Source organism: Strix aluco, chromosome 18 (assembly GCF_031877795.1).
Source record: "Strix aluco isolate bStrAlu1 chromosome 18, bStrAlu1.hap1, whole genome shotgun sequence".
NCBI classification, from domain to species: domain Eukaryota; kingdom Metazoa; phylum Chordata; class Aves; order Strigiformes; family Strigidae; genus Strix; species Strix aluco.
Genome location: NC_133948.1, coordinates 10,875,979 through 10,902,099, shown reverse-complemented (window position 1 = coordinate 10,902,099; position 26,121 = coordinate 10,875,979). Strand labels below are relative to the sequence as shown.

At 48.3% G+C, this 26,121-nt stretch overlaps 2 protein-coding genes across 2 annotated transcripts; one reads left to right on the top strand and one right to left on the bottom strand.

Moving 5' to 3' along the window:
* The first annotated feature begins 5,632 nt into the window (after positions 1–5,632).
* On the top strand, positions 5,633–10,671 carry LOC141931911 (derlin-3-like). Its single transcript, XM_074844693.1, is given in 9 exon segments — positions 5,633–5,782; positions 5,931–5,996; positions 6,631–6,704; positions 7,196–7,289; positions 8,680–8,875; positions 9,378–9,468; positions 9,793–9,860; positions 10,046–10,176; positions 10,178–10,671. Coding segments are annotated over 9 exon segments (867 nt in total). The 5' UTR covers positions 5,633–5,689; the 3' UTR covers positions 10,232–10,671.
* Positions 10,672–13,275: 2,604 nt separating this feature from the next.
* Positions 13,276–26,047, bottom strand: SMARCB1 (SWI/SNF related BAF chromatin remodeling complex subunit B1). The gene is made up of 10 exons (XM_074844692.1): positions 25,826–26,047; positions 24,041–24,152; positions 23,363–23,392; positions 21,913–22,042; positions 21,192–21,329; positions 20,394–20,521; positions 19,661–19,827; positions 19,035–19,225; positions 14,572–14,703; positions 13,276–13,651 (listed from the first exon to the last, which is right to left on the bottom strand). Exons 1-10 carry the CDS (start codon positions 25,916–25,918, stop codon positions 13,612–13,614), a joined length of 1,161 nt encoding a protein of 386 aa, XP_074700793.1. The 5' UTR covers positions 25,919–26,047; the 3' UTR covers positions 13,276–13,611.
* Positions 26,048–26,121: the final 74 nt, after the last annotated feature.

Sequence of the window (26,121 nt, the reverse complement as noted above, 5' to 3'; positions counted from 1 at the left end):
ATCTTCTCTGGGAAAACTGAGAAAGCCCAAAATACTGAAAATAATTGAAATACCCTGTTCTCAGTCCAATGTGAGCTGTAGGTCATGCTGTGGCTGAACTATTCCTTTCCTTTCTTCTTTGTATCAGACACTGATGCAGGCAGTTAGTTGAAACTGTGTGATCTGAGGGCCAGAGAGAACAAACTGCTTGGCTGAACAAAATCTCTGTTCCTGTGTGTAAGAAAAGGGCGTTTAGACTCTGCCAAATGGCAGTAAATGTTGCTGAATGTTCCTGTCAGAGGAGAGGAAAATACGTGCAGCAGTGTCAGAGTGTCAGACTCATCCTTATTTCTTATTTAACACTCACTTCAGATAGAGCTTTTTATTAGAGTTCTCCCATGGCTTATTGAGAGGCACCTGGACTAGGACACATGGTCCTGCCTCTGGTGAAAACCAAAGTACAAATACCATTTCTGACTCCTTGTAGGGGTCTCCAGCAGCTGACAGGATGCTCAGTCGTATGTGCTGCTATTGTGAGCTGATCATAGACATCTTTTTATAAGAAACAAACATTGTTTTTCAGTTCTCTTGTTGATTTGGCCACAGTGCTTATGAAATGGATGTTACAAAATAAAGGCCCTTGAAGGATATTCCCCACTGACAGCTGTGGGAGGTGACCTATGGTGTAGAGGACAGATCACAAGGCAGAAGAATTTAACAAGAATGATTAAGCACTGGAAAAAAATAACTGTGCGAAGAGACAGACGTTTTCTTGCTTGATGTCTTCAACTCATGATCAGAAGATGTTTTGGAAGAGGTGCTTTATTTAGATATGTGATCAGGCTCTGCTCAAGAAGATTTAGTTGAGATCTTCTTTCTCATGATATGCCAGATGCAAAGCTATATTTTTAACTAAAAAACATAGGAAATAAAAATAACATAAACTTTGATTTACAGCAAACCCTGTGCAAGCCACATGTCCTTGGCGGACTGAGCTTTAAGTGCTATCTTTAGTTTCTTTCTAACACAAACAAATAAAAAACCCCATCCAATTCTGTATGATTCACTTTCTTCTGAATTTAGCCATCACACTGTAGAGTTAGCTGATTTGGGACAGGAAATCCTTCAATGAAGGAGAAAGAATTTATATATGGCCATTAAACACTGAAAAGTAAACACTTCAAATGCCTGGGGCAGTTATGATTACACAGCTTATCTATGCACAGGTTCAAACAAGCCGGTTCATGGAGCCTTGTTTCCAAAACTGGAGCAGAAGCTCTTAGCATCTACTCTGTGGTGGATCTGGAGCTCTTGGCACCTGTTGTCCCTGTCACCAAGGACTGAATCTGAAAGCTGAAATAACCTTCCAGTAAGGTCCCACTGGCTGTAGTGGCTGACCTGTAGGGAAGCTCAGTGCTACTCTTTCTGAATCTGTTCCTAGTGCCAGTGCATCAGTCATGCACCAACCTCTTCTACACCAGGACTAACAGGGATCTCAGGCGTGGCGTGTCCTGGGGAGCACTAGGGTGGGTGAGACCTTGTACAGAGCTTGCATAGTCTCATAACCTGGTTGGGGAAGTCTCTCAGAGTGGGTAAGGGGGCGTGTATCTTTGTTTTCAAATAAAAGAATTGGGGCTTTACTGCAGGGGGGTGGAGCATTTTACTCAAGCCAAGGGGCTTGGGGTTAGGTGGCCAGGGAATGAACTCTGTCCATTGTGTGCCCTATAGCCCAGCCGGAGGAGGTGCCCATGCGTCATCAGACCAGGTATGACTTGTCACAGAAGGATGCATTGCAAAAGGTCATCAGATGAATTTACAAACAAAATGCCAGTGGTGTTAAAGAGCAGAGGACACATGTCAGTGGCTGGACACTCATCAAGTGTGTGGCTGGGGGCTGGTTTCCTGCCCCATCAGCTGCTGACAGGGGCAAGCACCCCTGGCGAGGGCGCCAATGCTCGTTAAGGCCGGTGCTGACATGGCGCACAGCTCCTTTCATCCTGTGACCCCAGAGAGTGCTGTGCTGGGCAAAATGGGAGCTGCCGCCTTTAAACAAAGCATCTGTTTATTCTTGAAACAATTAGTGAGGGCAGTTAGATCTTGAACTCGTTACTGAGCCCAAAACAATTACGATAAAAACAAATTCCAGATGGGCTCAAAAGGAGTTGTTTTTGTCTTTACTAAATTAGAATGGATTCCATGTCTTCAAGTTTGTCTGGCATTTATGGACAGGAAACATGAATTACACACAATAATTTACTACAAACAAAAGAGATGAACGCTGCAACAGCCCATTTATCTTTGCTCATGTGCCTTCTTGAGGTTTATGTGCTGTCTAACTCATGGGGAGAGTTAACAGCTTTTTTCTTTGTTTTCTAACTCTTTGCTATTTTGATTTGCAGAAACTGAGACCGGAAGCTGTTGAGTTTCTGTTGCAGGGTTAAGCTTACCTACAACCCCAGGCAAATGCTTGCATGTTCCTTAAAATGACCCCATGGAAAACAAACCTAGAGGTAACAGGAGGGTCCAGCAGCGGTCACTGTGTATGTGCAAAACCATTCCCTTTCAGTAAATACATATATTTTTAAATCAAAGGCCAAATGAAGCCAAATGAATGAGTGTGCGACACACACTAGTTCTTCTTTTCTGGGAATATTTTCTTGTGAGTTGGCTTGTGGATTGTAAACATTTGCAGTACAACAGGTTACTATCACTAAGCCTGCAGATGCAGAATGGGTAAATACTGTCTGGAAAAGAGAGTTGCCTCTGGTACCGTCATGTTTCAGTTCTGTGAGTGACTTGAGCAAAGGTTACAGATGGGAGTTCTTCCAATTAATTCCTTTGGCAGCTCCAAGAGCCCCCAGCCAGATGCCTTTTTCAAAGCCCATCCAAAATGGACTGAAGTCTGGGCATTAAACATATGTTTATGGAAACTCTGAGTTTCTGATGTCTTGGGTTTTGAAACTGATGCTGCACATCATTGACATAAATTCAACTGCTTCCAGAAGGAAGGGGAACCCGGAAGATGGCAGACAGCAATGGTACATCACTGCTGCTCAGACCTGTGCTTACATCTGTTTTGGGTGCCTGGGCAGGAGGAGGATGGGAGGACAAGGCAGGAGGAGATCAGCAAAGAAACTCCTGAGCAGTGTTTCTGTTCTGGCAGTCCCTCATACCTTTGAAACAAAGAGTTTGGGTTTGCTTTTTTGGGGCTTTTAGTAGGATTCCATGATTTTATTGAAGGCAGCATGTCAGCATCACTACAAAGGTGTATAACGTGAAGTCAGATATGCAGCTAGGCTGATGTGAAGTTGTGGAAGGACATAACTCCCAAAACCCATAAAAAGTGAGAAGAATTGTAATAAAGACTAAAGCTGCCCCTGGGCACGCTGTAGTGCATGAAGTCAGCTTGGCTGAGCTCTGAGGGGAGTGAGATCATGGGCAGAAAGCAGCCTGGGAACTGGGGGTGTCACTGAGGTTTGTTTGGCCTCTTCCAGTGTGAGATGGTGAGCTTCCCAATGCACTTCATCACTTCTCCCCCTTCCCCCTATGAATCTTAGAAAAGAAGGCCTTAAGTAGAAGCCCGGACAAGTAGAGTTTTCCAGTTTTGGCTGGCAACCAAGGAAAAAGAAGAAAAATGAGAAATTGATTACTTTTTTTTTAGATTTCATGCAATGTCTGATTTGCACATAGTCCTCCACAGGGAGTAAGTGGGATTGATTGTTTGGATTCTCATCTCTGTGGAGCTAGTGAGCCTGAGCTCCAGGATGATGTCCTCCTTCCAGCAGAGAGGCTCCCAATGTTCATCTCCAGCCTTGCTTCAAACAAGGAAGGGGCAGGAATCATAGTGCTTGAATTCAGCTTCTGGCTGGCATTGCCCGCCTGCAGCGAGACCAGATAGGAAATCTCTAATCCCCCATCCAAAGGAGCAAGATATTTATTCATTTATTTTATTCATTATTCATTTATTCATGCTCAGTTCTTTGATTCAGTTGCCCCTCCTGCCAGCTTGCAGGTTGTGAGCCCTGCGGCATGCTGAAGGGCCAAGCTGCAGCAGCAGGGCATTTGGGCTGAAATGGCCACATGAATATGGGCAGCCCTTTGCAGAGGTACTGGCCCTGATGAGGAGTTGTCTTTCCTTGTAAGCTCTGCTCTTCTCACCTACCACAGCTCTCACATCCATCCCAGCTCCCACCCAAAGCCTGTAACACCACAAGTTTATGGACACCGCTGCAGTTTGAGGGCCAGGTCCCCCCCTCGACTCCATTCCCAGGATCCCTAATGCAGCTCTGACCTGGAGCGGTTTCTCCTTCCCCCCAGAGTAGCCAGGTCAGAGACGGCTCTCAGCACCGCAGCACCCGGGGCACTCAGGAACCCGTCCCCTGGCCTCACGGGTGCCTACCTGTCTCTTGTCTTCTCGCCCCTCTCCCCTGATATGTTGCTTTAACCTCCCGTCCCCTCATCTTCCAGCTGGGTTTTGTTCAAAGGGCAGTCAGAGTGGAGGTGGTGGAAAACACAAAGGCTCCCTCCCCCACCGGTGATTTAATTTGCCATTAACTGAGAGTTTCAAGGGAAATCTCAGGGCTCATTAAGGCTCTGATGACAGCTTAACCTTCTCCTGCAGAAACCCAACACCAGGCCCATTACTCCGTCTGAAACCAGGGTGGCTGTAACGTTAGACCTGACTGCTGAGCACAGCAGACAGCTCTGGAAAACACAGTCAGCACGAGAGCAGGGGACGCCAGGTTTATGCAGCCCTTTATCAGATCATCCCTTCAAAGAGTGTTTTGTCATGTACTTGACACAGTTATGTGGGGAGCAGAGGCACTCTGCTCCCTCCTCGAGAGCTGAATGCCCGTGCTGTCCCATTCCCCAGCGCACCCCTGAGCCCCGGCGGCACCCCTCCCCTTCCAGCCACCTCGCGCTGCTGCCGCCATCGCGCACAGCTGGGGGAAGCGCCTCGTTCCTCCGACCAAGAGGAAGTGGAGGTTTTGGCATGAATTACTGAAAACCCAAAGCCCTTTGTGCATTAGGGAAGGCAAGACCCTTCCGAGCAGCCAAGCACCAGGCACACCAGCTGAGGCGCTCACGCGGGTGCCCCTTCTCACCGCCCAGCTCTCAGCAGCCTGGCCCGCTACCTCCGAGCAACCGGCGGCTCCAAGGCCGCAGGAATAACCCGCTGCCGAGGGGACGGGCTGCGGGGGAGCGGAGCCGAGCAGCCCCCAGCCGCCTCGGCCAGCGCAGGACCCAGGCTGCGGCTCCCACCGCCGGCCAAGGCGCGGCCCGGGGAGGGGGGGCGGAGGCAGGGCCGGAGCCGGGCCCCGCCCCGGCCCCGGTGATCCCCTTCTCTCACGCTGATTGGCCGTCTTCTGAGAGACACGTGACCTGCTGTTTCCCCCTCCCCGCCCCGCCCCCTCATGTGCCTGTCACCGGGGCTGCCCGCCGCCATTGGCTGCGGGGGCTCCCCCCGCCTCCGGGAGGCGGCACCCCAGGGGTTCTCCCCCTCCCGGCCCGTCACCTGCTGCAGCGGGTCCATTCCGGGTTGGCGGCGGGGGGGGAGGCCGAGGGCATGAGGCGCACTCCGATTGGCCAGCTCGCGCCGCCTGTCGCGTCGGGATTGGCCGGGCGCGGCCCGCGGGGGCGTGGCGGCGGCGCGGGGGTGGGGGGGCGTTAAAGGGCCCCGCGGCGCGGCTGGGCGCTGTCGCTGTGCGCCATGGCCTACCAGGGCTTCGCGCAGGAGTACCTGGGCATGCCGGCCGTGACGCGGGCCTACACCACCGCCTGCGTGCTCACCACCGCCGCCGTGGTGAGGGCGCGCGGGGCCCCTGCGGGGGGGGGGCTGTGGCGGGGAGGTCAGGGTCCCTGAGGGGGTGCCGCGGTGGGGGAGCCAGGGGCTGGCTGAGGGCAGGGGGTGCCCGGCAGCGGGTGGCAGCTGCTCTGCCTGTCTCTCACAGCAGCTGGAGTTCATCACCCCCTTCCAGCTGTACTTCAACCCCGACCTCATCTTCAGGAAGTTCCAGGTGAGGCCTTGCCCGGGCTTCGGGGTCCCTCTTGCCCCTTCCCAGCAAGGGGTGGGTGCGGCAGGCTGGGCCCTGGGAGTCCCGCTCCCCAGAGTGGTCAGGGAGCCCTGTGTGATCCCAAGGGGCTTTGTTGCCACTACTCCAACATTCTTTGACTGGTGGGAGCTGGTTGCCAGTACGGTGTCCCCTCTTGTCACAGATGCCTGGATGGAGATAACTTCTTCCAGCCTTTCCCTGCCATACACCATCTTGGCATTTCCTTTTTTTCCTTTACTCAAAACTTGCCTCTTCTTTTTCTGTGACACAGAGATGTTTGGCCAGCGGATGTCAGGCTGGGTGGGGAAGGCTTTATGGTAGAGAAGCACAAACAGTGATTTACTTTGGCTCTGTGTGTTGAATTGTGGCTGTTCATCCCTTCCACAAAAATAGAGAAATCTTCTTTCCCACACCTGGAAGGGCAGAGTACTCTGGTGGGGGCAATGAAGGGAGGTCCCATGTGAAGGTGGTGCAGCTGTCTGGTGTCCTGGGGTAGTTCTGAGTGGATGGGTGCATGACTGGGTGTCTCCAGTGGATAGGGTGATGAGGAGAGACCTGTCTGTCCACCTCCTTCTCTCTCCTCTCTCTTCTCTTTCAGATATGGAGGCTGATCACCAACTTCCTCTTTTTTGGGCCCCTGGGATTCAGTTTCTTTTTCAACATGATATTTCTGTATCCTTTGGTCTCAGTGAAGCTCTCTGCTCCCTTTATGGCTTAGTCGCGATTTTTCCCCCATCCATCTTCCTCCTCAGGCAGTCTAGGGCTGTGGATTCTTCCCTTGACTCTTTGGGTCTGAATTGAAGCCATTCCCCTGACAACTGTGGCTATCTTCTGCACCTCCATCTCCGCTTGCTGCAGGGCAACCCCTGCCAAAAGGCTGAAGAAGCTGGCAGTGCTGCTGTATCTCGTGCTGGAGAGCAGTGCCCATTCCTGGGGTGAGCTCTGGCTGGAGCACAGCAGATGCCTCTCTCTTTCCCTGGGGTCAGTGGTGTGAGGTGAAGTTTGCACTGCTCTGCTCTGGGGCTTGGACACCTGGCTGACAGCTTCCTGTGATGAAACAGCTTGCAGCTGGCTTATTCCCCATAAAGTCGTGCTGTGGGGACACAGGGTGGCCAGCTGTTAATTTCCTATACTGCAACCCCTCCCTTCTCACCTGCTCTCAGGTACAGGTACTGCCGCATGCTAGAAGAAGGCTCCTTCCGTGGAAGGACAGCTGACTTTGTCTTCATGTTCCTCTTCGGAGGGTTTCTCATGACGGTATCCTTTTGAGTTGGTTGAGGCTCTTTGGTGTCTTCTGAGAAGCTGTGGGTAGTGTGGGGCTTGTCTGCTAGCTCTCTGTATCCTGTGTTGTGTGGCCTGTAGCAGGTACCTGCCTGCTGACCAAGACAGATGGGTTGTGAACCTTCCCGGTGCCATGGGGCAGAGAGCCCTGAGGCTTGGGAGAGCTCTGCTGAGCATGTGGTGGAGGAGTAACTTCTGGCTGTTTGGGACAGCTTGTGCTTCTCGCCTTGCCCACCCTTGTCTCATGGCCTGTGCTTCACCCAGTATGCTTAGAGCAGAAGCGAAATACAGGAAAAACTGCCAGTACTTGTGTTGGTGTCTGCAGAAGTGCTGATGCACCTGACAAGGGGATGGGCTGCCTGATCCCAGAAGAGGACGTGTGGCATTGTGCTGAGGAAGCTCAGCCTCAGAGGAAGCCCCTTGTTACAATCTGTGAGAAGCCGTCCAGCTGCCGCAGGGCGATGGTGGGTGGAGCACACTGGAGCGCTGCTACGATTGGCATGAGACTGGCTCAGAAAACCAAGCTGCAGCTGAAGGGAAGAACACAGAGCCATAAGGACAAGGAGTGGGGTGCCTGTCAGCACATCAGGCAGCATGAGCCCAGCGCTTTGTCCTCGCGACCTGTCAGTGGCTGGAGGTACTCTCACACATCTTAGAAGTTCTTTTACTGTAGGACAGAATGGTCTGGGTGGGGAGCAATATCTCCCAAGCATAACACCTCTTCTGAATGTCTTGCAGCTGGTTCAGAGCACTGCTCTCCCAGTGGTGCTCTGCATGAAGCTGTGTGAACTCTTGTGGCTGTTGGACATCCTCGGGTGTTTGGTTAGTCAGTGTCCAGGTGCCTGCAGCAGCCACGTGCTTGGTCCTGGGGAGATTTGGAGCCCAACTGGAAGATGGACAGGGGAATTTTTTGCCTCCAGCTGCCTCCTTTTGTCCTGGAGAAGAGGGCTGTGAAGGGCATGAGCCATCTCACTGCTGAAATTCTTCTGTAGAAGGATGGGATGTGTGGCACGTTTTAAAAACTAGCTTACAAGTGCTGTAACAATGTGAAGGCCCTTCTCTGAAGGTAATTTTTGATTGTCACTTTGTAGAGGTGATTATATGAGCTCCCCAGTCTTTGATGGCTGTAGAAAGTAGCTTAAGGAGTGAGCAATCTGTACGTGCCACTCCAGAGCATCTTGTTCTGGGGTGGCAGGGAGGGAAATGCATCTCAGCCAGCCCAAGAAAGGTTTTGTGGCACGGGCAATGTCTTGCACACTATGATCTGCTGTCTGTAGTTCTGGGTTTCCTAGTCACAAGTCACCCTGTGCTGCCTGGAGGTGGTGCACAGGGTGGGTAGGTTTTTCCTTGACTCAGTAGTTCTTAGCTATTTGGACTCTTTGCCAGCCTGTTTTTCCTGGGCCAGGCTTTCACTATCATGCTGGTGTACGTGTGGAGTCGCAGGAACCCTTATATCCGCATGAACTTCTTTGGGCTTCTTAACTTCCAGGCCCCCTTCTTGCCCTGGGTCCTGATGGGATTCTCTCTGCTCCTGGGCAACTCCATCATCATCGACTTACTGGGTAAGTCAAAGCTGGCGGGTGCTGGGAACGAGGGCTCTTTGCAGCCACAGTGCTCTCAGTTCTCATAGATGCTACTGGGGCACTAGCACTGTCTCTTGGTTTCATCTTATTTAAGATGGTGGGTTTCCTAAAGTGAGCTGGCTGAGGCTGCTGGGTGGCCAGCCTCGTGCCTGAGCTCCTGCTTGTGACCTGCATCTGGCTGTGTCTTCCCCAGGGGCAGAAGTTGGGTATGGCGAGCTCTGCCTGACACTTGTGCTGCGTCTGGTCTCCTGGGTGCCCGGTGCAGCCTTCAGGCTGACAGGCTCCCTGCCTGCTTGTGCACGAGTCACAGCAGACAGGCTGGCCCTCTGGCACTGCAGCACAGGTGGCTCTGGTGGGAGCTGTGGTGTGGGTACACAGCTGAGGGATTCTTGGAGCTTCATCCTGCTTAAGCTCCCAGCAGCTCTGTTCAGCTGGCAAAGGAGTCACAGCTAGGCCTGACCTTGGTGACATCTCTCCCCAGGGATTGCAGTGGGACACATCTATTATTTCTTGGAAGATGTTTTTCCCAACCAGCCTGGAGGAAAGAAGTTGCTGTTAACCCCTGGCTTCCTGTAAGTAAAGCTGATTCTTTCTGGGCTTTGCTGTGTTGCTTCCCAACCTGGGTCACTTTCATAGCAAACTGTAGTCTGTGACAGCGTGGGGTGACCACAGGACGTGGTTGCATGCTGGTAGCACCTCAGCTCGACAGTTTATGCCTCTGCTGCAGAAAGCACTGGCGCTTTGCACATTATATACATATGTACACAGGGTCCATAAAGCAGTTGCTGGTACCTTAAGCTTTGCTAGTTGAACTGAAGTGTTCTTGCTGCTTGTGGAAATGCTAGATGCAGGTAAGATTTTTTTTTTTTTTTTTTTTTTCCGACATGTTTCTGTAGTTTAAGAAAGCAGGGTATGTTCTGCTTCATGCTGAGGATCAAAGCTGACCTAGGGATCAAGGAAGCAGGTACGGTCATCGTTACCTATTGAGCTGAGCAGAAGAGCAATTGGTGCTGGTGCAGTAGGCAGGTGGCTGTGGCAGGTGGCCAGGCCCTGTGGAGGGCTAGGATGTGCCTAGGAGGGCTGGGGGTTTTGTCCTCGGCTCACTTCCCTAACCTGCCTACCTGGTGGGATGGGCATGTCCTTTGCCAGGAAGATGGTATTTGACACACCTGAAGAGGATCCCAACTATAACCCTCTCCCTGAGGATCGTCCAGAAAATCAACCTAGAGACCAAGACCAGAACCAGCAGCAGCATCCACAATAACACAGGGGACTTCTCCATGTGGCCAGATTCCTCTCTTCCGGCTGGACGTACGCTGTGGCCCAGAGATCTGACTGGAATAATGCCAGTTGCCATTCCGATGTGTAATGTTTCACTGTTTGTATGGGTAACCCATCTTCCCCTTGTACCAGGTGGTTCCACAGAGCTTTGCACTTAAGAACTGCTGAATGGTGTTCTAGGGACAGGGACTGGAAGTTGTGATGGCTCCTCAGTTACCCACTGGGGAATAAGTATCAAATGGGGTGTTAAACCAGTTACTCCTTCTCTTCGTGTTAATGACTTGCTGTGTGCCAGGTCACTCTTGCCCTCTGTACAAAGACTAGTGCTCCTGGCTCTCACTGTTGTGAGACCTCTTTGTGGGCTTTCGGTGAAGTAGTACTCCCTACTCTACCATGGTAGAATTCAGCTCAGCCTCTCCCTTTCCTCTAAGTCTCCCACTCCTTTTTTGGTTGTTGTTTCCAGAGAGTCTTTACATTAAAGTCTTTATTTTTCAGTTGTGCGTCCGTTTCTGCTGGGGCAGATGCAGCAGTTCACCAGTACTCATCAGGACTTTGCTCAGAACTGCCAGGCTGCTTGCTTGGGCTCTTTTTTTTGATGGGCAAAGCAAAGTTCAGGCTAGCTGGAAGATGTCTTCCCCTCCTCTGTCAGCAGGACTGCAAAGCATGAGGAGGGGTGTGGGGGGTGTCTAGTTGAAGAAAGGGGTGCCTGGGAAAGGACAGGGGACAGAGCTGGCTGCTTGATCCAGGCAGTGACTGGAAGTAGCACTTGACCCTAGTAATAAAGGCTGTCTACACAGTGTAAATCCACTCTTGCTAAATTTTTTAGTTCTAAAACTTAAACATCTGAATTTTAGGGGAAAACTAAACAAGCTAGACCCTGCCATGAGCAGCTGTACTAAATGGATTTAGTCATTCCTGCTAAATGCAGTACACACCTGTGCTTATATCAGACCCCAAAGCCTTTGGAGTAAATTTGCAAACACTGTGTCTTAAGAGAGCTCTTTGGTAATGTTGCTGTCTGCTCAGCTAGACAAGCTTGCAAACCACCACTAAAACTACTAAGAGAAATGTGAGTAACCAGCATCCAATTAAGAATGATACAGAAGCCTTGTGGCAAAGGAAGATTGAACCACAGCCCCCACTCCCACCTCCCTTGTGGGCTTCCTTCCCATGAAAACACCCTTTTTATGAAAAAAACAGACTTAATTTGAACAAGCTATTTTGCTACACTTATGTTTCCCTCTAGGAAGAGGATGAAAGACCTGTACAGATGGTAATCTTGTTCTAGAAGACACAGTGGTACCAAGGGCTAGGCAGCCTCAGACCCAACAGGTACTTGGCTAAACACTTTGCTCATGACCCAGTAACACAGATGCTGGTGTCCCTGGGAGTTTGTCTTTAAAGGCTGCAGACATTCTGTTTTAAATTGCTTCTGAAATGTGACTTTGAACTGCAAAAGCTGAGCTACACTTTAGCTGGAATACTAGATTAAGCCAAGGAGTTGTGATTATAGAGCAAGGAAGTTGCTCCCAGCTGTTCCCTAGTAGTATGGAGAAAGCTGGCTGAAGTCTTTCTGGGACTTGCCCCCCTGGACTGTCCTACCTTGCTCCTGGCTGCCTGGAGGGACAATTCCTACAGCCTCTCTGGGGCTTGAGAAGCAGAGGGAGGTGCTTGTAAACCTGCTACAGAGCCTGCAGTCTTTGCGTGCCCATACCTTGTTGTGAACTTTGGGATTAGGTAAACACAAGCTTCACAGCAATTCAAAAATTGCACCACAGATGCTAGTTCAAGGCTACAGCAGTTCCGTGCTTGTTTTGGTTGAATTCTGTGGAGAAGCTGCTTGCAGAAGTACCTGATCATAACAAAGAGAGGCTGAAGTGTTCTCAGGAAGAGTTGGGAGTTTTTATGTTCATTAGGCAAAATCTGTGTTCTGCATGGGAGGCTAAGATGCAGCAGGAATCCCAGGTTTTGTCTTGCTTGCCAAAATAACCCTTCAACCTCTCTAATAAGGAATAATGGATAGAGTACCACTCTGTCACAGGAGCCTCAGATAAGACACTAATAATATTGTTGCTAAATTGCAAGTTTTTGGTTTCTACAGACAAACATCTGGAAAAAGTTCCCTCCCACCCAGGAATCAGAACTGGCTCTGTTATTACTCAAGTCTAAACATGATAAATTAAGGCTGGAAAGTGTTTTTTTGACTGTGCTAGCAGTGTGGGTGGATCAGCAAGGACCATAAAACCTATTGGCTTTATCATAAAGGCCTGAACATACTGTCAGGCTGCCAGCAAAATCTGCCCTGCTTGCAACACTCATCAGTTCTGGCAGTGAATGGTCAGAACTCTATCAAAGAGCTGGTGTACCTCAACAGCAAGGTAGATTGTAATTAGGTTTTTAAGCAAGCTTGATTTTTTTTTTTTTTTTAATCTCACTTCAATGGATTTTCTGTTTTTAAACTCCTCAGGGAAAGACAGGTTGTTTCTAGGGTTGCAAAATCCTGACACTGCAGTGCTAAGGGTATTTAAGACACCCACTTTACTTTGGGTGCACTGTACCTGCCAGCTGTGGGTGCTGACAATGACCACAGCAAAGGCCCCTGCTGAAGCAAAGCTGCAGTCTCGGTGATTGCAGGCTTCAACTTTTGTACCAGTTCAGAGATGCTGTTGTTTTCCAGATGCAATCTTCACAGAAAAAAGGGTTCAGCATGCAGCAGGTTGACAGCTGACAGACAGGAATGTTAAGTTTATGATTTCAGTTAAACTGTTCTATGCTTGTCAAGGCATCAGCCAAACACCTCCCTGAGTTCATTACAGACTGCACCAAGTGTGGGAACAGACTGGTCCTTTACAGAGTCATTTTCTTCTTCTAGTTTTAATTCTCACTTTCTCTTGCAGCAAAAGAGTTTGGGCTGTTTTATCTGTTGAAGGAAAGCATTCAGTTTCCACCATGCTTCAGGGAGACTCACTGCATGTGAGTGTTCAGCATTATACCCAAAAACATTAATACCAGGCCCCAGGACTATTCAGTCACCAGAATACCACAAAACATAGTGAGATGATACAGTATTCATTCAAACTTACTGAACTCAACCTAAGTAGTATGCATTCCTTTTATTTAAAAAGTTGTCCTAATAGTGCATGTTGCACCTATACAAAAAAAAAAAAAAATCTTTACACTGTCCACACACAGGTATATAAGGGCTCCAACAGCTGCCACAGGTCTTGGCTAGATCACATGCTAGCGCAGCGTTCTTGCTACGTGGCATTTAGGTGGAAGGGATGGGGGCAGAAGTCAGCAGTACTGGGAACTCTTGGCAAGTGGGATGTGTGTCCCCTTCAGGGACAGAAAGACCCCTGCCAATCCTAGATCCATGTGGGGAGAGGAGTAGGGATAAAGTCTGTAGGAAGAGCACCAGTGTCACAACAGGAAGATTACCAGGCTGGAGCAGTATTGGCCAAACGTCTCATGCGCCTAGGAGAGAGATAAAGAGGTACAGTGAGTGCTGTGTTACAGTCATGTGAAATCTTACTAAAGCCAACACTTCTGGGGAGGCTGCTGCAGCCTTGTGAATGCTGTAGACAGGTTTATTGCCTACACAGACTTCCTTGGTCACCTGTTGATAAGGCTAAGACACTATTCTCAGTAACAGCTTTTAGGGCACTTTTGCTCACAAACTTGGATTGAACCAATCCCTACTGAAAACTATTCAGCCATAGCAGAGAAGCAAAATAATTATGAATCTGTTGATCAGCAGTAAAAAAAAAATCCTGGGAAAGAGCTGAGCCAGCATTATCTACTGTTCCCACAATGTATCTTTTGGAGACATTCTAGCAGTTCATTTGTATCTGCCAGGAGCAATGTCACCAAGTAGGAGCAAGTGCTCTCAGCTGCTTGTCAAACATCGCTTAGCAGGTCTCTGGTGCGCAGAGCTCCTGGAATCACAGCAGTGCTCCCATGCTGGCATCGTCAGGCTGGAGCTGGGAGCTTGCCCACTCCTACATCAACCAGCACTTTACCCTACCTAAAAGGAAACCTTGTGGCAGAATTCTAGGTAGCATGACAGTGCATGAAACACCAATATTTTTGATGAATGCCTTCCTATAGAAACTGATCCCCCTGCACAAGCTGAGAGCTCGGGGAAAAGAAAAAAAGGAAAAAAAAAAAAAAGGAAACTTTGCTTCAAGCAGGAGATGGTTAGAGATTTAAATGTTTGTGCAGCAAGGTGATAACAGTTTAATATCCTGAAGCTAAAGGGATATGAGTTTCTGTTGTGGTGTGCAAGCTTGAAATCCTGCCAGTTGGCTCTCAGCAGAGAAAGACAAACATCAAAGCTTTTAAGTTCTGTCTTAGAGACAGGCCAGGAGGAGAACCGTCTGAACCAGTGGCAGCACCTTGTATTTCTGTCCTGGTCTCTGATCTTCTTCTCCATCTCGGCATCTGTGAGGGTTTCCAGGAGAGGGCACCACTGGTCAGCATCGCCCGTGTTGCGAATGGCAATTTCCACCGTCGGCAAAGGGTTCTCGCTGCACGGCAGGGCAGAAGGCAACAAAGCAACATCCATCAGTGGTCCCAGAGCACTCCTCTGGGTTACCAGCCCAGATGCAAGACACAAGGACAACAGAGCATCATTTACAGTGTCTCAGGATTAAGCATTCAGTCTTAGCCCTGCTTCACACAGCCTGATTCCCGAAGCACACGAGGGGCTCATGGTTACAATCTTGAGGAGCCTGAAGTTTCTAGGAGACCAACTATGACCATCTCCTTTCACCACCAGAGAGGGGTTTGTCAAAGCAACTCTGGCTGACACAGTTCTCTCCCACAAGGGCCATTATGTACCTGGCTGACAGTGTTCAAACCCAGTAAGCCCAGGGAAAGTTCATACCAGTTTATTAGTGTCGGGAGCGCTTCTCCTGGCACAGCAGCTGAGCAGGGACTGTTAACAGGGCTCTTTGTCTAGCTTTGCTGTTCAGCAACTCTGACTTTCTGCTGCAGTTTGCCTAGCACACCTCTGACAGCTCTTCCCTGGCAAAAGTCTGGTTTTCTGGGAGCCTGACAGTGGAATGAGCATTGTCCTCCCAACTGCCATGGAAAGGCAGTTTAGGAGAGTCTTTTAGGACCTGCTGTTGCAACCAGCAACTGGGGCTACTGCCTGCACAAGCACTGAAAGACCAGACTGTTCCAGATCACAAGATCTGCTCCTCAGAGATCTCTCTGCCCTGACCAGCTGTATTATCACATGCACAAAAATATTTACTGTTTCACTAGCCACTTTTCAGTAAAAGTCAACAGGAACTGACCAGGAGTAGCTTCCCAAATATTGACAGTGGAGCGGAAGCCCAGCATAAATATAGAGGAGCCTCAGAATGTAAATGTTTGCTTTGAATTCTATAAAGTGGCTGCACGAAGTGTGTGTGCAAGAGGAGCCCTCGGGCAGGTGTGCACACACATCTGGCCCCCTCCCTAGGGACGTGCCTCCATGCAGAGGATTTCAGTGCTCATGGGCAGCCCTCTCATTCCCCCAGGAAGGAACTCAATTCCTAATCACCACAGGAACAGGCAACATCTGCATCAAAGCTATTAGTCTAGAATAACAACGCTTCAAAGTAATGCTACAATGAAAAATTAATCCAGAGCCTTTGGTATCTGATCCTGGGAGGAAGCTTTAATCAAATCTACTTTCAGTACTGCTGACGTCCACTAAGCAACACTCAAACCCAGGAATTTCAGCTTAGCCCCAGTCTGCTACACATTCCAGGCTAAGTACTAGATCTTAATTGGCTTTTCTGACTCAATAGCATGGTCTGTGCCTCATTTATTATGCTTAACACTGACCACCCACTAGAATTAAATGAGGATTGGAAAGGCAACCTCATACGTGTAACTTAATTGCAAGTCAACTCAGATACCACATTTCTTTAGCAAAGAATCAAGAGATAAACTGAAAAAAATCCTCATCTCCCAACCTCCAAAGTAAGACAGCTCCTCCTCCCCTGTTATTTTCTGATAAGAGGTCAGTGCTGCTGGCAGAACGACTGAAAGGCTGCAGGATTCCAAGTAGAGCAAGACACTCCCTCTGCTAGGGCATGGGCCCCTGGCAGTAGTGTCACAGGCACACCAATGGGGCAAGGAAACATTGTCTTTTGGAAAAGGTGACTCCTCAGACATGTAGGTTTGGTGCGAGAGAGAACCTGTGCCACCATTCAGGTCTTGAAGGCAAAACTCTGGCTATGAAGTGCTGTGTGCTGCCACTACAGACACTCAGTACCAAGGCAGGAAACGTGGCAGCACACCATCCCCTGAAGAGCCCGTAAGCAGCAGTTACCTGCCTGCTTCCAGTCCTGCCCTTCCCACTGGGCTTTCAGGCTCTCCTTGTTTTGCACAGAGCAGGCCAGCTGAAAGAACTGCCCTGGCTTTCATCAACTACAAGACAGTTTCACCTCTCCCTCAGATGATTAAGAGGCACATGACTTCTCAAACCCCCAGTCCCTTGAGATATTAAGGTCTTTTGATACATCTAAAGCAGACCTTCTCCTTACATCAGCGGAATGACTTTGGAGCAACCACCGCTCCTGTGGTTTGGGAATTCAGGAGCTAACCAGCCACAGAACCCAAATATCATTAATCACTGTAAGGTTTCAAAAGTACTCCTTTGCTGGAAGAAAAAAGGGAAGAGGAGGATGTGTTTGTACTATGACACAAAACAAGGTTTAAATTAGATGTTTTTTCCTCCCTGAACAGCTCACGTCTACATACTTTGTTCTGTTGGGGTTTCCTTCCTAGTTTTTGATTCTCCCCCTTGCAATATTGCCACAGTCTAAAGAAGGCCTGAAATCTACCTGTTTGAACTACCTCTAAAAGGAAGCACTCTTTAGGAACAACAATCAGATACTGTGAGGTTGGCATTAATATGATATATCTGAGAGAGCCTGGGCAGCACTGGCTAAAACCTAACATGCTGCATGTTACGGACACTGATAGGAAGCAAAGGGAGAAATGAACCCCCCTCATGACAGTTAACATATGCACAGATTAATTTTTTAACTCTGATATCTGCAATACGTGGAGAAGGACAGGAAGGACTGAGAACATTTAGTGTCCTCTAAATGTGGACAACGCCTGCCTCTGATGCACCAAGTGACAAGAGTTAGGAACAAATGCCCTGTGGGTTGTGAGGCAGTATGCTAAAAAGTTGTTGAAGTAAATTAACTGGGAAAGTAAATAAACTATCAATAGAAAAGAGGGCTTCCTGGCCAGCATGGAGTGAACAGGGCCCCCTCTCTACTTCAAGGAGGATATGAAGAGGAAAGCTCCAACTCATGGGAATGCTCAGGCAACACTAAACCTCATGGCAATGAACTCGTTCCTCCCTGCCATAGCTGGCTTAAACTACAGACTAAAGTCTACTTCACACTGGCTCCAAGGACTACAGCTACCAGCAGGGACACTTTCACTTTCTGCCACTGCAGGCCACAATGCAGACAGTGCTAGCTCACTTCTCTCATAACACCCTCAGCAGCAGGGAAGAAGAGGCAGTACTACAGGTATCAGATTCCACCACCCTCCAAGTTCCCATCATTTCTCGGGAACACACACCCACTGTTCTGTTGTTACAGCTGGATGTGGTCCCATGCTGGATCTGCAAATATCAGTCAGCTGTCATGGATGGCAAGGTAGAAGTCACCTCCCCACCCCTGTGAGGAGAAGGGACACTGGCGGGATGGACACACAGTCTGTTTCAGTAGAAAAGTTTAAGTCCTGTGTGGGAAAGGGCCCCTTTCCACTTTCTAATATGAACCACTCTGGGGATCATTTTAGAACCAAGTAGTTGCTGTGGAAGATTTTCAGGATAAAAACAACCTCCAGAGGAAGCAGCGTGAGACTAGTGGAAGAACAACTGGTCCAGAGCAGATCAGTGCCTGTTTTCCACAGAAGGTTGACCAGACAGGAAACCTTCAAGTGGAGGAGGAGGAAGGAGCAGAGCTCATGGCAGCCCCCAGCTTCTCCTTGCTCACCCCCATACCAACTACTCGTTGCCCTCTCCCTGAGGTAGGACAGGGCTGGGCATGTTTCCCTTTGCTGCCCAGGCAGGTCAGCCCGCTTCCCTGAACTGACCTCTACAAAACTGGTGTCAGCAGTGCCATTCCCCTCACCTCTGCAAATATGTCACTTGCTGAACTCTCAAACTTCCTCAACTGTCGCCATGACCTGAGGTCAAAAAACCTCACAGCGCACATTAAGGGATACTTGGAGTCTGCAGACTCAGCAACATGCTGAGGATAACATTAGTACAGTAACTCACTACAGAACACTGCACAGCACAACTGGAAATGATTATTGTTAGGAGACAAGTTACAAAACTGACTAACCAAACCTGACACTGCTGCATTCCAGCTGTGAGAAGAGCCTATGATCAAGCCAATTTTAATGTCAGCCAGGGTAGAGAGCTACAGTTTCAATCAGTATTAGTTCAAAACACCAAACCTTGAGACAGTGGATGGCCCAAGTCAGGCAAAGCCAAAAAACCAAAAATACGTCTGGGTCTCATCATTAGCATACATTAGAAGAGGGAAACACCAGGTATTCAGTCACTGTTAATTACAACAGCCTTTCATTCTGCAGCAAAAGCTGACATTTCAGTACTTGGTCCTGAAATGTATTAGACCCAACAGGAAAAGATACTTGAGCACAAGCACAAAAAACTGTAAGGAGGACAGAACGGTGCAAGCTGTAAGGACCAATTTCAAACAAAACTCTCTGCATCAGGTTAACTGTTCTATGATTCACTGATGCGAACGCCCATGACGTATGAACACACCCCCCCCGCAGCTGTACAAGGAAGATGACAGGTCTGTACCTGAAGGCGTAGGTCTTCTGATGCCAACTCAGCTGTCCCCGGATGCTGTAGGCAATAGTAGTGACAAACTCCCCACCCAGGCCAAGCTCTGAGCACAGCTTCAAGGCAAACTTCTCTGGTGAATTCTCCTTCTCCGACATGTCCCACTCGAACTGGTCTACAAGGGAGATGTTCCCTACGTGGATGTTTAGCTGGAGACAAGGGAAGAAACAGGTAATTTGTTTCCATTCTCACAATAGTTTCTCAAAGGTAGTTTAACTGAGGAAGCAAAGGCTGGAGAAGAGAAGCAGAGTAGTAACTCCTAGTTCCCTGCATCTGCAGAGATCCTTAACTTGAATTCCTAATTCCAATAGCATGAAGACAACTCAGCTCTGCTCACCTAGGTTCAGTTCTTCCAAAAGAACATGACAATGCTTTAATTGAACTATTTCATCATATCAGGGGCTGGGACATTAATCTGCCACCTTGGTTCTATTCTCAATACAAAGGACAAAACACAATCTGGAAGCAAGACTGAATTAAAGACTCCTTTTCTCTGAGGGAAGCCGTTGTACTCCTACTCCCCCGTAACATAACCAGAGAGACACAAATGGTTCAGCTCTCGTTCTACTGCCTTCCTGTATTACCTTAATAATAACTCGTTGGTCTGACTGATCTTCTAGGATACTGTCAGTTGGGTACGACTCGATCTGTTGTCGGATGGCAGAGGCAATAGCAGGGACAAAGGTCAGAGGATTCAAATCCAGGTCATCACAAAGGATCTCAGAGAACATTTCTGGGGTCATTAGCTTTTCTGATACAGAACAAGAATGAACAGAGTGTTAACTTTCTCAGAAATCAATGTCTGCACTTAGAGAATACACAAAATTAATCCCACAGCATGACAAAGGGAATTCCAAATGCATCACCTTTTGCTTCTATAAGGGTGTTTTGAATCAGGTTTGTAAGGATGTGCACACTGACACAGGGACATACAGTCTTCTTAATTGCTCCATGGAGACAATGTAGCTATGGTCTAATACTCCACACAGATAAAGGAGCCATACACATTAACTGTTCTGTATTCAAGGTACCTCAGCTAACAGGATAGTGTCAGACTGCTGAGCTGATGAACTGGGTCAGGAGAATAGGCCAGTTAAACTCTTCAGATTACATGTGTCCAGGAATGACTGCAACCCATGGAGGTGGCACAGCACTCGCTAAGAGACATCAGAGCTGAATACAGTCCAGAGTGGGAGAGCTTTAAAGCTTTGTGTATATGGGACAAGGACAGGCACACTCATGCTTGTTCTCTCTTCATATTTGGTGACGGGTACAACTGTATCTCTCCAGCCCCACGAAACTCTCCTTCCTACATACCATTCATGTTCCACGTAAACGCATCTCTGAGTTTCTGCCCATCAATTTCCATATCAAGCCTGATTGGAACCAGAACCTCCGGCTGGGACGCATTCTCATGGATCACTGCTGGGTCATGGTCATCAAAGCTAATATGAAGAGCAACACCACAGTATATGCAACTAGCACATGACACATCTGGCATCCATAGAGGGAAGGCAAGGTTTGTTGGAAGCAATCCCCACACTCCATCTCCCCCATCAGTCTTTAGACAGACTCCTCAATGCAAGCTTACAGGGCTATGGCAACCAATATCAGTTTATCACCTTTTATTATATCTATCATAATACATTCCTGCAAATAAAACAGGGAAGCTTTCCAGGATTACAATTAGCTTATTTTCCTCAACTATTATAATGAAAAATAAAAGTTGGTCACAAGCCACGGTAGCATTTTCCATTGAAGAAATTAGATCAAAGTTACTGGAATACGTCAGTGAGGGGCAGCCTGTCCTTCACAGAGAGGCTTTGCAGGCTCCTCAAATGACAATTGCTCAGCAAATCAGCAGAAAGTAGAAGGAACTCATCAGGAAAAGAATGAACCATTTTCCTGACAAAAGGAAAGCCTCCTCTCTGAGCCATGGCTGGCTTCTGTAAGGAAGAGCCTCAAGAGATACAGTTTAACTAAGAACCTCCACATTAGCGACCTGTATGTCTTTTGTCAGAGATGAATCACATAACATTAACTGATCAGCCCTACCCTGGCAGCATGTCATTTTGGCAACTGTTTCCACTTTTCGGAAGCAGGAAGCTGTCTTACCACAGAGGGAATGTCCTCTTCTTATCCCTGCCCATGCGATTTCTGTTAATCGTTGTTGAGCACGGCACTGCATCCAGGTGGTGAGAGCTGTTGGGAAGGGTTGGCACCCACTGGTTGTTCCTCTTTGCCTTCTGTTCTCTGAAGAAGGAGACTGAATGTTAAACTCCAGACCCTGAGTGCTGCTACTACTTAAAAGGCAGCAGAACTTTAAACGTTAAGTCCTATTATGAGCTCCTGCTATTTTATTCTGGAACCCTTGACAATATTGTCCTACTGAGAACTCATGTTCCACACTAGCCTCTGGGAAGCCCATTCTCCAGCTTACAATTATTCATTAGATATGAAGCCAGGTGCACTGTTATAAATACTAGGTTCGTATTTGGATTTTCTATCTCTACTTTATAAAAGGACTGCTGAGAAACGCGACGTCTCCAGAAGGCAGTACGTGCAGGGAGTGTGTTCTGCAAAACATCTGTTACAGCTGGAATGCAGTAATTGCAAAAAGAGCTGTATCATCAAACACTTATGTTTTTCTTCCTGTTGTATGTGGGCAGTAACCCAATCCTTACGCTCTGGAGATCTTAATTTGCCCAACACTGCAAACGACCCTTGGCACAGACTGGCAAACATCCCCCTGCACAACAGCCGGGGTTTATGCAATTTCTTGCGTTTCCTGCCCAAGCTGACATCTCTGATCTTGGCCCTCACCGATGCTGGTTACCTGAGGTAGGTAGGAGGTTCTGTGCTGATAGACACTGCCTTATACTTCTCATCATTCCCATCCAAGATCTCTTCCACTTCAGAGGCCTTTAACAGCGTCACGCTAGTGGCTAATGTTGTATAGCCATGATCTATTATCAGGAAAGATGCCAATAATTAACATGGGAAAGTACCACATATCACTGGAGCATTAATAGGCTGCATAGTGAAAAGCCCTCCCTGCCACTGCAGGAGAGACTAAAATAGGTTAAGTGGTATGAGTGTGTGCCCCAAAAGTCCTCTGGGCTTCATTTATCTTCTCGTAGACATTTAATTTTCAAGAAAGGTTTTGACATGGCATTTTGTACACATGGGATAAATTAAGATGACAAAACTTTCCACCATCATTTCTGAGCTGCCAGAAGCCTCTACTCTCCCTCACACACCAGGATGCTCTGCTACTGGGGTAGATTACTCGCACTGGAGTGACCAGAAGCCCAGCCACATTGCCTGGCACTAAAGAAATATAACCTGGTTTTGACATCCATCTAAACAGCAGGAATAAATATGACTTTCTTGGGAGCAGGGGTGGAATGTCTCAGTTAATGCACGGCAATCCCCACCACTAAGCCTAGAGAAGAAATACAACTCAAAAGACAAAAGCAGTATGACACCTTGAAATGGTTCCACAGTGATAAAGCAAGTAAAAAGCAAAAAAAGGCATCAATCTCTCTTTCCCTTGTATACCTATCCTGTTCATACTCTATTAAAAATGTCTTTCATTTGGGCCAAGAGTCAAGACCCAGGGAGGGTTAGAATGACATGTGCTTCCCTCAGGTCCTACCACTGGATGAATCTCCTTCTTCCAGGGTACAAATTACTTATAGACTCTGGTCATTTCTGTTATGAAATTTACTTAAGATGGAAAGGAACACTACAAAAACAAAATTTCAGAAAAGTAGTCCTTAAATCCTCATAATTATTAGATAATTTGTAAATCTAATGTGCTTTTACTTCAGAAGAGGAAGAGAAAAACAATTCCTTTCCTACTCTGAGTTGCCCTTTGCCATCACATGGTTTAGCTCTGCACACCTACATCTGCCAAAATGATGTAAAAATCTCTTCCACAGCCTTCTGGGAGGAAAAGCCCAGAAAACAATAAATCCTCAGGGGACACAAAGCTTGGAAATAGAGAGGCAATGACCAATAGAAAAGCTGATAAGACTTGGGAAAGGGGGAGAAACCTCAGGACAGCTCTTACTGAATAACAGAGACCATCTGCAGTTGAGAGTCCTGCTAAGGTTCCTGAGAAAGGAGAGTTGAGCATGTGATCAGGATGCACAATTAGGGCAACCACAGGGAGAGATCAGAGGAAGAGGATTAGACATTAATATATATTGTAATAGAACCAAAGGTCACAGTGGAGAGTCTTCCTCTAGCACAGCTAAGAATAACACACAGATAAGACTTACATCTTCTGGGACTATGAGACCGCTGATTTTCTGTTGGGAAAAAGAAAAAAAAGAAAATAAAGCAACAGGTCAGCAGGATACTCAAAGGAATGAGACATAAGTCCAGAATAAACCATTTATTTTTATTATGCTTTAGTCTAAAGAGTGTACAGGTCATACTGCTAGGAAATTTAACTGCTTGTTATTAGTCTCCCACAAAAATAATACCAAGGCAGCTATATTCTCACTGCAGCAGTCACACCAGTAGCAACACACCAGAACAAATTCTGGCAGTCATAAACATTCAGTCCCTACAAGAAGCAGAGTTAAGCAAAGACAACCATTTTCAATGGGGCATCTATTTGACAAGAGAGACAAAAATGCCCCTCTGTCTATAAAAGTCTCTTCTGGAATATGGTATTGATTTTGAGATGTGGCTTTTGCTTTGTGATGAATGCAGCCAACCCCAGGAAAGCCATGATGGATGTTTTGATTTTAGGACATTGTTGATCAGTTGATGTTTGTTGCTAGGCTGAACCAGGAGCTACTGGTGCCACCACTGCAGAGCACTCCATCACTGGGACAATCTGAAGTCATACAAGCCCTAAAGGTGCACAAGCTTCTGAATTGACAGAGACAGTTTTTCTCAAGACAAAATTTCAGATAAACATTACTGGGAATGTTTGCTCATCTTCTCACCATGTGAAGAGGCCACGATCTTCTTCCTTTCTTCCACTGTGGCTAGTCGCCTCCAGAGCGAGGGATATCTCTTGTACAGGGAACCCCGGAACATACGCAAGTAGTTCCCCACCTACAAGAGAAGTGGAGATGTGGCCTGCTATTCCATTGAAGAGATTTTTTTTAGCAGAAGCTGAAACAAATTCAGCTCTTGCAGTAAGAGGAACCTCTTAAGTTTTTGTTTTTCATGACAGACTGACTGCACCGGGTTTGGCATCATACAGCATTGCAATTTTTGCAGCAATACAGAAAACAAAACTTTTATCAGCACTTATTTCAGTAGCCAGTAAGAAAAAAAATCTCACATCCGTTGCCAATAATCCATTTAATAGGAAAAAACTCCATTCATTTTCATGCATTTTTGAACAACCTAAGCTTTCTTTACTTCAGTTTCTGTTTCAATGCACAATGCTCAGTAGGAGTACTGGTACCCAGTTTCTTCAACAGTTATAATTTTTACTGTGAACCTCTGTGCCATCCAGACATTGCTTGAATACAGCAAATGCCCAGAGACTTGTATTTTGTTTTAAATCCTTTGAACATGTAAAATGTGATCGCTGCCAATAATCCTTTTTCAAATTTACTGAAGATCTGTAAAGCAGTTCATTCTTCCTGGCACAAGATCCTCACCTGGGCTGAAGGCTACAGTAGGACTTGCTGAACAACAAAACTATTTCTAGACCACGAAAGCAAATTTTTACACTGGTAGTACATGGGCAGACTGCCATACAGTAAGGTTTTTATTCTTTGTTTGACAAGACTCATTTTGATCTTATATCTATTTTCAGGTAACTTTTAATTGTATCTGTTGCTCCACAGTGCTCATCAACAGACAGAATTAATGGTAGATAAAAGGCAACCCTTTTTCTCCTTCCATGTGCCTGGCATGGCCAGCTCACAGATTAGCCGACTGCAGTTACAGTTCTTCTTTCAAACCGTACTTCCCATGAGAGCACAAGGGGATTTTAGCCCCTGCTCAACCTATACAGCTGGCAATTTAACTTATCCAATATTTCCTTCTTTACATTGGGGGGGGCAGGAGCTAAAACATTTTTTTCCCATTTCCAACTGCGATCCCTTCCCTGGTGCTGAGGCACCAAGTTTCATACTTCAATAATTGCCTTCGGGGAGGCAGAACAGCCTCTCACATGAGAGAATGTAGTGTCAGCACATACACTGGGGTGCTACAATGCTGCACACAGGCATCTGTTGGTAACCCATTTGCACAAGGCTGAAAGAGCCGTGCTGGCGGATTTTGGTGGTGTTACTACCCACAAAGGCCTAGGTATGGGCTTAATTACCTCAAGGCATGTGAAAGAATCCAAAACTCTAAACAAATGGGCTACAAAAATTTGTGAGTATCAGGGAGCGGGGCCTCAGGCTGCGATCAGGCGAGGATCCGGTCTCTACGTACTCGCGCGTGTCTCCAAAGCCGCCCTTACTGGGAGCACTGGTCCCAGCGCGGCTGAGGCTCCCGGGCAGCGCTCACCGCCCGGCCCCGAGCGGAGCCCGGGTCCCCGCCGCCCCTGGCAGCGCCCGCCAGCCGGGGGGCAGAGGGGACCCGCAGGGCCTGGAAGGCCGCTGCCCGCCCCCCTCCCCCGCCCGGGACTCCGCCACCCCCCATGACAGGGCTCCCCTCAGCCCCTTCCCCAGCCCGAACCCCGCCCCCCCCGGCAGCTCCCCCCGTCCGCCCGCCGCCTCCCCCGGGCCCGCTTCCCGCCCGGGCCCTTGTGCGCGGGGCCGCACCTCGGAGCCGATCATGTAGAACTCGCCGTCCTCCTCCAGCTGGAACTTGACGGGCTTCTGCCCGAAGGTCTTGCTCAGCGCCATCATCATCATCGTGGCGGCGGGAGGAGGGCGGCGGGAGCGCCCGGCGTCCTGAGGGGGGGCCTGGGGGGCCGCCGGCGGCAGCGAGCGGAGCGACAACGGGCGGCGCCGCGGCCTACTCCAGCCGCCGCTCTGCGCATGCGCGGCGCGTCCCGCCCGGCGCCCGCGGAGGGAGGGGCCCGCCTGAGGGAGGGAGGTGGCAGGGACGGTCCAGG

Coding starts and splice junctions, on each gene's coding strand:
- SMARCB1 (XM_074844692.1), bottom strand. CDS start 25,918: ATGATGATGATGGCGCTGAGCAAGACCTTCGGGCAGAAGCCCGTCAAG. Junction 24,153..25,825: donor TCTACATGATCGGCTCCGAG/GTGCGGCCCCGC, acceptor CTTCTCTTGTAG/GTGGGGAACTACTTGCGTAT. Junction 13,652..14,571: donor GACCAGGACAGAAATACAAG/GTGCTGCCACTG, acceptor TCTCTCTCCTAG/GCGCATGAGACGTTTGGCCA.